The following is a 10,263-nucleotide window of genomic DNA, read 5'->3' on the forward strand; positions in this document are numbered from 1 at the left end:
AGACCAGGCTGGTCTCGAACTCACAGAGATCTGCCTGCCTCTGCCTCCCGAGTGCTGGGATTAAAGGCATGCGCCACCACCGCCCGGCTTGTTTTGGATTTTCGAGACAGGGTTTCTCCGTAGTTTTTTTTTGGTTCTCGTTCTGGAACTAGCTCTTGTAGACCAGGCTGGCCTCGAACTCACAGAGATCCGCCTGCCTCTGCCTCCAGAGTGCTGGGATTAAAGGTGTGTGCCACCACCGCCCGGCTATTTTACATTTTTGATTGGTTTGTTTGCCTGTTTGTTTTTTGAGACAGGGTTTTCCTTTTTTTATTTAACATTTTTATTGATTCTTATTGAGCTCTACATTTTTCTCTGCTGTCCTCCCTGCCTCTCCCCTCCCCTTCAGCCCTCTCCCAAGATCCCCATGCTCCCAATTTATTCAAGAGATCTTGTCTTTTTCTACTTCCCATGTAGATTAGATCTATGTATGTCCTCTTCGGGTCGAGACAGGTTTTTTTTTGTGTGTGTATGTAGCTCTGGCTGTGTTGGAACTCATTCTATAGGCCAGGTTGGCCTCAAACCCACAGAGATCTTCCTGCCTCTGCCTCCCAAGTGCTGGGGTTAAAGGAATGCACTGTCATGCTCAGCTAATTTTTCCCCAGATTTGTTTATTTTATATGTACAGTATGTTGCCTGTATGATGTCTGAATCGCTTGTGCACAGTGTTCCAGGAAACCCGAAGAGAGTTGGATACCCTGGGAACAGAGTTGCAGGGGGTTGTGAGCCCCTACATGGGTGCTGGGACCCAAACTCTCGGCAAGCAACTGGAACTAATCACTGAGCTATCTCTCTAGCCCTGTCCCCCTTTTTTATTTTGGGAGATGGTTGCACTAAATTACATCTTGTACTGAAATTCACAATCCTCCTGCCTCAGTTTTTGGGGCACTGGGATAACAGGCCTGTGATACTGCTCCCAGTAGGTTTGGGATATCTTTTTATTTTTAGTTTTCTGACAGAGCTGCCAGCACCTGGTGGGGTATCTGGTGGTTGAGCAAAGCACCCCCTTTTCTGCCTGTACTGCCAAGCGTGAGACTGGGGTGCCAGGCGCCAGTCTGGGAGACACCAGAGACTGGCCTCTGTCCCTGGAGTGGGATTGAGGGGAGCCCGGGTGACGCCCACAGGAGGGCAAAAGATGACCACTGAGCCAGTCCTACTGCCTCACTCTTGCCAGCACTAGAGACAGAGTCAGGATTGACAGTCTGAGGCCTGCCGGGGCTCAAGTGGCTCAGAATCCACAGTCAGAACAAAAAGGCCACATAGTAGTTTAGTCCTCAGAAGGTGAGGGACGCTCCAAGTGGAACCAGGACCTGGAACAGACAGTTTTGTGGTGGCCCTCCCCAAGGCCACAGAACAGCTCAGGGCCCCAAGACCAAGCTCTCAGCACAAAGGAGATTCATTTTCCCCAGAGGGACAGAGGACAGGAGATGGAGGAAGGGACATTTGTCCCTGAGGGACAAAGGGCTGCCGCCTCTGGATAGAGGGGAGACAGGCGTGGCCCATAGGCAAATGGCGGTTTATAAAGGGAAAGGGGAAACCCCGCGTTAGGGTGAGGTGGTCTATACTGACTGGGCGTGCTAACTAGGTGAGAGGAGAGGGTGACTGCTCCCTGGCCCTTCTCCTCAGCCTCAGGGAGGGGGACAGACTTTGGGAGCTAGCTTTGGGAACTAAATCTAAGGGTTTAGCAAGGCAGAGGGGATGGGGGAAGGGCAAGGCCTGCCAAAGCCATGCTCCCCCAGCTCTGGAGGGCTAGTGAACCTTCAGAGGAGAAGAGAGGGAACAGAGAAACCAGCCCATCCAATGGCATCCTCCGTGTACCTCACAACCCACTGCCCAGTGCCCTGGACTCCAGGGACCTCAGCCCAGAGGCCCAGGACCTGGAGCCGCCCTGGAATTCCAATTCCCCACTGTCCTCAGGGACCAGGGATTGGCGCCTTCGGCCCCTGCAGGAGATTCAGGATTTCAGAGGCTCAGAGGGGGTTTCCTCTTGCCTGGGGCAGCCAGATCCTCGCTGGAGAGTGAGGTGGGAAGGGGCTTCCGAAACCTGCAATTCCCTCTTACCTCCGCAAACGTCCAGAAAGGACAGTAAGTTCCTTCAGGCACCGAATAATAAGGAGCAGGGTCCAGGCTGAAGAGCAGACGGTGGCTTCAGATAGCTGCCATTCACGCGCCCCGCCCCCCACGGCTTCTCTAACACACCCTGCGGAGATGACAGGGCCAGGCCTGCCGGGGAGGTTAGAGTTGAAAAACTAGGTCGTCCTTTGAGTGGCCCCTGCCGGGCTGGCTCAAGAGTCCTGCAGTCCCTGAGCGGTGGAGTAATTACAGAGAAAGAGCCCTCGCCTGCGCCCTGCTCGCCGGCGCCCTGCTCGCCCGTGCCCTGGACGGATTTGGAGGCTGAGCTTTGAGAAGCCAGATGCAGAGAGGGTGCAGGGGCCATCAGGGATCGCACAGTAAGGCTGTGGTTCAGTGGCAGCGACCAGAGACTCCGGACCTGTCAGTCCATGGCATCGTCTATGAGAACTGGAGGTTCTTTACTGAGAGGACGCAGAAACAACAAGCAGTAGGTGCTCAAGACCACCCACATAGACAGCCCCGGGCCGCCCTGAGCTACCTGAAGAGGTAATGGGGATGGCCCAGCCATGACGTGCTCGTGGCATAAATCAGATCTGAGTTCAGATCCCCACCACCCTCATGAGAAGCTGGCACAAGGGCACACTTCTGCATCTCAGCGCTGAGAAGCAGGAGATCCTGGGGCTTGTGGCTGGATCACCTACCTAGTCAGCAGACTTCGGATCCCCTGAGGGACTTTGTCTCAAAACACAAAGTGGAGAATGAATGCCTAGGACTGCACCCCACTCTGGGCTCCACAGGGGTGAACACACACCACAGAAAAACAGCTGGAAGCCGGGCGGTAATGGCGCACGCCTTTAATCCCAGCACTTGGGAGGCAGAGGCAGGCGGATCTCTGTGAGTTCGAGACCAGCCTGGTCTACAAGAGCTAGTTCCAGGACAGGTTCCAAAAACCACAGAGAAACCCTGTCTCGAAAAAAGCAAAAAAAAAAAAAAAAAACCAAACCAGCTGGAAAGAGAAGGCATGATTTTAGGCAAGGGCTGCACCCTGACCATGCCCCCAGCCCTTCACTGGGGGATTGGCAGGGGCCCCACCCTGACCATGCCTCCAGCCCCTCACTGGGGGATTCTAGGCGGGGGCTCTCCTTTGCACCTGTGCTTTCCAGTCTCTGTCCTCACAAGCCTGGCATACTCAGTTACCAGGGTTTCCAGTCTGCTCTGTGGAACACTGAGAAGACAGGAAGGCTGGCACAGACTGCTAGGTCTTGCCTGGGGGCTTCAGCTGTTAACATGCTATAAATAGTTGCCTGGCAGATGGGAAACTGTGTTGCAACAGAGGCCAGGCAGCCCCGGTCCAGCTGTCCCTTCCCCACCCTGACCCCTGGGTCTGGGCTACAGTCAGGCTGTCAGGGAAAACCCTGGTCCAGCCTAGGCAGGCTGGACCTACAGGAAGTCTCAGCATCTCACCCACTCTGGAGTCAGGGTCTTTGCCCTGGCCTCTCCCACAGCCACGGGGGTCATCATGAGTGACCAACTAGGTGTCCTCAGAGGGAGATATCCTCCGTCACAGTTCCAGACTGCAGATAGTCAAACCAGGGTGTCCACTAGGCCTGGCATACTTAGGTCCCCCACCCCAGGCCCTGGGCAAGGTCCTTCCCATCTCCCGTCTCTCTTAGGTTCTCAGGCTCAGGTATCACCCTGCTCTGCTTTGTCTTCAAGGTTAGAGTCAACTGCTGGTGAGTTGGAGGCTGACCTGAGCTATAAAGGTGTTTGTTTTAACCTCATCTACTTGCTCCGGGTGTCGCACGGGGTCCTGTTGAGTGGGCTTGTGGGAGCTGGTCTTTCATTGAGCACACCACCCTCAACGGCCCTGCAGGCTGCAGGATATGTCAGAGCCTATTCCATGGCTGAGTTACACTCAGTGTGGATGGCCCATGCTGTGTTTCTGCTGCTTGGTCGTGGGCAGTGGGTTTCCGTTATGCATACTGTACCGTGGGTATCCGTCTAGAGATCTCCTCGTTGTGCAGTCACAGGTCAGCGTCTCTGGTCATGTCTGGCTGGGATTACAAGTGTCCAGGTGCCATGTATGGATAATAATGTCACACTCCCCCTTCCCATTTCAGGTGTCCTGGACGATGCTGGCGTGGCCCTAGGCCCAGACCCTACACCATGACCTGCTGGCTGCCTATGCTGGGCTTGCAACTGCTACTGTTGCCCACGGCGCCTCCTCTGGCCGCTGGCTGCCCTGCCCGCTGCGAATGCTCCGCATCCACACGCACAGTGGCCTGTGGGCGCCGCCGGCTGACTGCCATCCCCGACGGTATCCCAGCCGAGACACGCCTGCTGGAGCTCAACCGCAACCGCATCCGCTGCCTGAACCCTGGGGACCTGGCCTCGCTGCCCAACTTGGAGGAGCTGGACCTCAACCACAACGTGATTGCACACGTGGAGCCTGGGGCGTTCGCCAACCTGCCCCGGCTGCGCATCCTGCGTCTCCGTGGCAACCAACTGAAGCTTATCCCACCCGGCGTGTTCACTCACCTGGACAGCCTCACGCTGCTGGACCTCAGCGAGAACAAGCTGGTCATCCTGTTGGATTTCAGCTTCCAGGACCTGCGCAGCCTCCGGCGGCTGGAGGTGGGCGACAATGACTTGGTGTTCATCTCCCGCAGGGCCTTCGCGGGGCTGCTGGGGCTGGCCGAGCTCACCCTGGAGCGCTGCAACCTCACGTCGCTGTCCCCGGAGTCGCTGGGCCACCTGCGGGGCCTGGGCGCTCTGCGCCTGCGCCACCTGGCCATCGCCGCCCTGGAGGACCAGAACTTCCAGAAGCTTCCGGGCCTCCTGCATCTGGAGATCGACAACTGGCCGCTGCTGGAGGAGGTGGCCCCGGGCAGCCTCCGTGGGCTGAACCTCACGTCGCTGTCCATCACGCACACCAACATCACGGCCGTACCGGCCGCCGCGCTGCGACAGCAGGCCCACCTCACGTGCCTCAACCTGTCGCACAACCCCATCAGCACGGTGCCTCGGGGCTCCTTCCGGGACCTGGTGCGCCTGCGCGAGCTGCACCTAGCCGGGGCCCTGCTGGCTGTCATCGAGCCGCAGGCCTTCGTGGGGCTGCGACAGATCCGCCTGCTCAACCTCTCGGACAACCTGCTGTCCACGCTGGAGGAGAACACGTTCCACTCTGTGAACACGCTCGAGACGCTGCGCGTGGACGGCAACCCGCTGGCCTGTGACTGTCGCCTGCTGTGGATCGTGCAGAGGCGGAAGACCCTGAACTTCGACGGCAGGCTCCCCGCCTGCGCCACCCCGGCCGAGGTGCGTGGCGATGCCCTGCACAACCTCCCTGATTCCGTGCTCTTCGAGTACTTCGTGTGTCGCAAGCCCAAGATCCGGGAGAGGCGGCTGCAGCACGTAATGGCCACCGAGGGAGACGACGTGCGCTTCCTGTGCCGGGCCGAGGGAGAGCCCATGCCCACCGTGGCCTGGGTGACGCCCCAGCACCACACGGTGACGGCCGCCAGCCGGGGCCGCGCACGCGTTCTGCCTGGGGGCACGCTGGCAGTCGCGGACACGAGGCCCCAAGACAGTGGCACCTACACGTGCGTGGCCAGCAACGCCGGAGGCAATGACACGTATTTCGCCACCTTGACCGTCCAGCCGGCCGCCAACCGGACCCAGGGCAATGGGCTCAATGAAACCCAGGTGGGCGTCCGATTCCCGCTGGACCTCACCACCATCCTGGTGTCCACCGCCATGGGGTGCATCACCTTCCTGGGCGTGGTCCTCTTCTGCTTCCTGCTGCTTTTTGTGTGGAGCCGCGGCAGAGGGCAGCACAAGAATAACTTCTCCGTGGAATATTCCTTCCGTAAGGTGGACGGTCCAGCAGCCGCGACCGGCCAGGGCGGCGCACGAAAGTTCAACATGAAGATGATCTGAGTCGGCCCCACGGTGGGCTGGTGGGGACCTCTCAGACCTCCATCCAGCCCCGGATAATTCCACCTATGCATATCTGTTTTCCAGGGGGTAAGCATGGAGGCCGAACGTCCTCGGTTTTTGTAGACATCTATTGGACTGTTTTTGAGCAGATCACACACCTTTTGCAGTTCCTGGCTTGTTTTCTAATGGTTTCAACCTGTCTTTTCCACCCTCTGCTGTGGCTCCTGGGCTGAGACCCAAAGTGGCTGGGGACACTCAGGGTCCAAGGTTCCCTATGCAGGTGCAGGCTGTGGCCCAAAAGCCTCTACTCGGCAGTCAGGTTCCCCAGATGCCTATGGTGGGAGGCCCCTGGGGACACTGGACAGACATAGTGCTTACAGTGGATGCCTCTTTGGCTCTCTGGGCACACACAGGGCCCAAGGCTGCGGGGACCCTGGGAGGACAGGGTGTGCACTGGCTCCTGATCACTGCTACTTGGCCAATGGCCAACCTGGGGCTGCCCCAAGCCCTGCTGAGTGGGAGCCCCATCCCCCACCAGAAACTTCTACCTGCCTGGAGAAGCCATGTCCCCTACAGGTCCCTCCATCCTGCCTTGCTGTATTCCTAGATACCTGCCCGCAAGAGTGGCTGCCCTGGGTCCTAGGAGAGCCTTTGCAGATGTAGTCCCCTTGGGGCAGCGTGAGCAGCAGGGGCTCAGAGGGCAGACCCAGTCACCTATCCCTACTAGGTTCCTCCCCCAGCATCCACCTCTGTCCCTTCAGTTAGGGACAACAGACTGCAGCTCTCCTCCTGCCCAGCTGTGACATCTGTGGTTTCCTGGGCCCCTCGGTGTCTTCCTTTACAGAACATATCTGAGCCTGCAGCCTTTGCCCAGAGAGTCCAGAGAGAAACACAACTTGATGCAATCAAAGCTCAGACCAAGCTTGGCTGGGAACATGGGGACCCTTTGGTCCTGCGCTCCCTCCTCAACCTCTGCATCACAAGACACACGGGACTGGGTGGAATGGCATCTCCAGACTCCATCCCTTTGGTCCTGGAGTATCCTCTTAGCCCGTTGCCATGGCAACCCTGAGGGCCCTCAAAACAACAACCAACGCTATCCAAGTGCCTTTAGAATCATTAAAAGACAGGAGGGGTACACTCCCGGCAGGGCTAGGGGTCACCAAGTGTCAGAACGTTACAGTGGGGTTCCCCATTCCCAACCTCTATCCTCACCCACTGCGTTGAACTGAAATCCAATAAAACAAACTGATTTAATACAAAAGTCAGGTTTTTATTATTATTATTCCCATAGGGAGGTGAGACACAGAGCGGCTGGGTTCCTCCCTCAAGGTTAGGAAGCTGGGTGGCTCTGGCTGCAAGGGTGACAGAGATGGATGTTGGAGGTGGCAGAGACCATCGTGGTCTATACACCAGTCAACTCACTGAGGCGGTGGAGGCTGAGGCAGGAGGATCAGGTACTGTAACAAACTGTCTGTAGACCTCAGCGCTGGGCCTCACCTCACCTCAGACACATGGTGTCACCAGCAGCTGTGGGACGGCTCTCAGCAGGAGCTTCAGGAGCTCAAAGGCAGGTGGGCTGCAGGCGGAGACAGTTTCAATGATTGGGAAAGTGTAAGTGGCTGTGGCAGGATGTGAACACAGATGGACAGTGATTTTCCCCTGGCCACACAGCTGGCAGAATGTATAACAAATTCTAATTAGTCTTAATAAATAAAGCCCAGAGTCAGATATTAGGGGTGAAAGCTGAAGGATCAGAGGAGCAGTGAGGCCAGCCACTGACCTTTGAGCTCTACCAATGCTCAGACAGAGGGGTGAACCTGTCCTCAGACTGCACTGAGCTCCTCTATTTTTTTTTTTTTTTTTTTTTTTTTTTTTTTTTGGTTTTTCGAGACAGGGTTTCTCTGTGGTTTTGGAGCCTGTCCTGGAACTAGCTCTGTAGACCAGGCTGGTCTCGAACTCACAGAGATCCGCCTGCCTCTGCCTCCCGAGTGCTGGGATTAAAGGCGTGCGCCACCACCGCCCGGCGAGCTCCTCTATTTTTATTATGTATTTTTATTATGTATCTGTCTGTCTGAGGGCCAGAAGAGGGCACCAGATCTCATCACAGGTGGTTGTGAGCCACCATGTAGCTGCTGGGAATTGAACTCAGGACCTCTGGAAGAGCAGCCAGTGCTCTTAACCTCTGAGCCATCTCTCCAGCCCACTGGGCTCCTCTTTCAGCCCAGCCATACACTCCTGTCTTCACCTACTAGTGCTGAATGGGATTAAAGGCATGGGATCCCAAGTGCTGGGATCTTTGTGTGAGCTGTTTCTCCTTTAGACCCTGTAGCTCAGGATGGCCTTAGAAGTAACAGAGATCCCTCTGCCTCTGTCCCCGAGTCCAGGGATTAAAAGTGTGGGCCACCAATCCCTGGCCTCTAGTGACTTAGCTCCGCATTCTGATCCGCAGGCCAGCTTTATTTGCTAAACCATAAACAAATATCACTCCAGCAGAACAGGGCTGGGAGAGTTCTCTGGCAGAGTTGGACAGTGACCCCACCGAGGAGGAGGATATGAGCCTCAGAGAAGGCCCCAGGATGTGCTGCCTGGTCTGTAGTGCCCCCTGAAGAGAAGTGTCTGTCCCAGCTCTTGGCTCTGAGACCCTAGCCTGTCTTTTTATAATTTATTGTTTATCTATTATTTAACAGAATCTCATGTAGCCCAGGTAGTTCTCATGAGTGCTACCTAGCTGAGGGTGACCTTGAATTTGGGATCTTCTGTCTCCCCCCCCCCCCCCCGCCCCCAATGCTGGGAGAGCCGCCTGTTCATCTTTGCACCTCCCTTACCCCTACCCCTACCCCAGGGCTTGCTCACTTCAGGGTCTCAATTTCTGGCTTCTGTCCTTGAGGGTGCTAAAGGTGAGGGGTGTCCCTGGGAAGGAAGGCCCCTGCCCCACCCTGGCAGGGGCCAGGCCCATGTACTTTCTTCCCTTGTCAAGGGGCCTGGGCTAGCTTTGGGGGCTGAGTTCTTGGGGACTTACTACCTGTGTCCTCCTGATGTCCACTGGGCTGGACATTATCCCAGTGTCCCGGGAGATGACTGGCACATCTTATTTTTAATATTTATTTATTATGTATACAATATTCTGTCTGTGTGTATGCAGGCCAGAAGAGGCCACCAGACCCCATTACAGATAGTTGTGAGCCACAATGTGGTTGCTGGGAATTAAACTCAGGACCTTTGGAAGAGCAGCCAGTGCTCTTAACCGCTGAGCCATCTCTCCAGCCCCAATGACACATCTTATTTCCTAGGGGAGAGGTAGTCCGGGGAAAACAAGCAGTCACAAGGACCACACAGCAACATTAAGGTGGGGTCACAGAACTAGACAGGTGTCACCTCCATCTCAGGGGGTCCTTAGAGCAAAAGGCTTCGGTTCCCTCATAAGACACCCTACCTGTGCACGTGCTCTCCCAACAAGTACCCCCAAATCCCCACAACAGCAAGAGTAACTCTAGTCACCCACTGGGGGCTGCTAAAGCAAGTGCTCTCACCTGGCGGCTCAACCCTCAGCAACCAGGCGCTGGGGTCTACTCAGGTCCAGGAAGAAACCACAGCCCAGAGGCTCCTCCACACAGGGTACTTTAAGGTCCAAACAAAAAGAAAACATGTGCTCAACTTGTGGTCCAAGTCTGTGATTCCAGCTACTTGGGAGGCTGAGGCAGTATTATCTCAAGGCCAACTTGTGTATTGTGAAATCCTGCTTCAAAACAAAAGTGAAGGCAGCTGGAGAGATGGCTCAGAGGTAAAGAACACTGACTACTCTTCCAGAGGTCCTGAGTTCAATTCCCAGCAACCACATGGTGGCTCACAACCATCTGTAATAAGATCTGGTGCCCTCTTCTGTACTGTAGGTAGGATACATTTAGGAAGAACCCTGTATACATAAAAATAAATTTAAAAAAAAAAGTGAAAATAGGCCTGGCTCGTGGGTGGAGGTCGTGGGTGGAGGCCATGCCTAGAATCCCCAAGAAAGGGGCTGAGGGCGTGGTCATTGGCAAGCAGTTGCCTAGCGTGTGAAACCCTAAGTCCATCCTCAGCAGGAGGGAGAGAGCTCAGTGGTTAAGAAGATGCATGGGATGCCGGGCGGTGGTGGCGCACGCCTTTAATCCCAGCACTCGGGAGGCAGAGGCAGGCAGATCTCTGTGAGTTCGAGACCAGCCTGGTCTACAG

The 10,263-nt window shown here is 56.1% G+C and overlaps 1 protein-coding gene across 2 annotated transcripts in view; it reads left to right on the top strand.

The window, feature by feature from the left end:
• Window positions 1-7,388, top strand: part of Lingo3 (leucine rich repeat and Ig domain containing 3) — an 11,332-nt gene extending 3,944 nt beyond the window's left edge. The window contains exons 1-2 of one of the 2 annotated variants that reach the window (XM_005359026.3): window positions 3,490-3,875; window positions 4,233-7,388. In XM_005359026.3, coding sequence (XP_005359083.1) covers window positions 4,279-6,051 — 1,773 coding nt within the window. In that variant the 5' untranslated portion in view covers window positions 3,490-3,875; window positions 4,233-4,278 and the 3' untranslated portion in view covers window positions 6,052-7,388. Of the gene's footprint in view, window positions 1-3,489; window positions 3,876-4,232 lie in introns of those variants that run through there. The other variant, XM_005359025.3, reaches the window with a different exon arrangement.
• The last annotated feature ends 2,875 nt before the right edge of the window (window positions 7,389-10,263 follow it).

This window comes from Microtus ochrogaster, linkage group LG1 (genome assembly GCF_000317375.1).
Source record: "Microtus ochrogaster isolate Prairie Vole_2 linkage group LG1, MicOch1.0, whole genome shotgun sequence".
Classification (NCBI taxonomy): Eukaryota; Metazoa; Chordata; class Mammalia; order Rodentia; family Cricetidae; genus Microtus; species Microtus ochrogaster.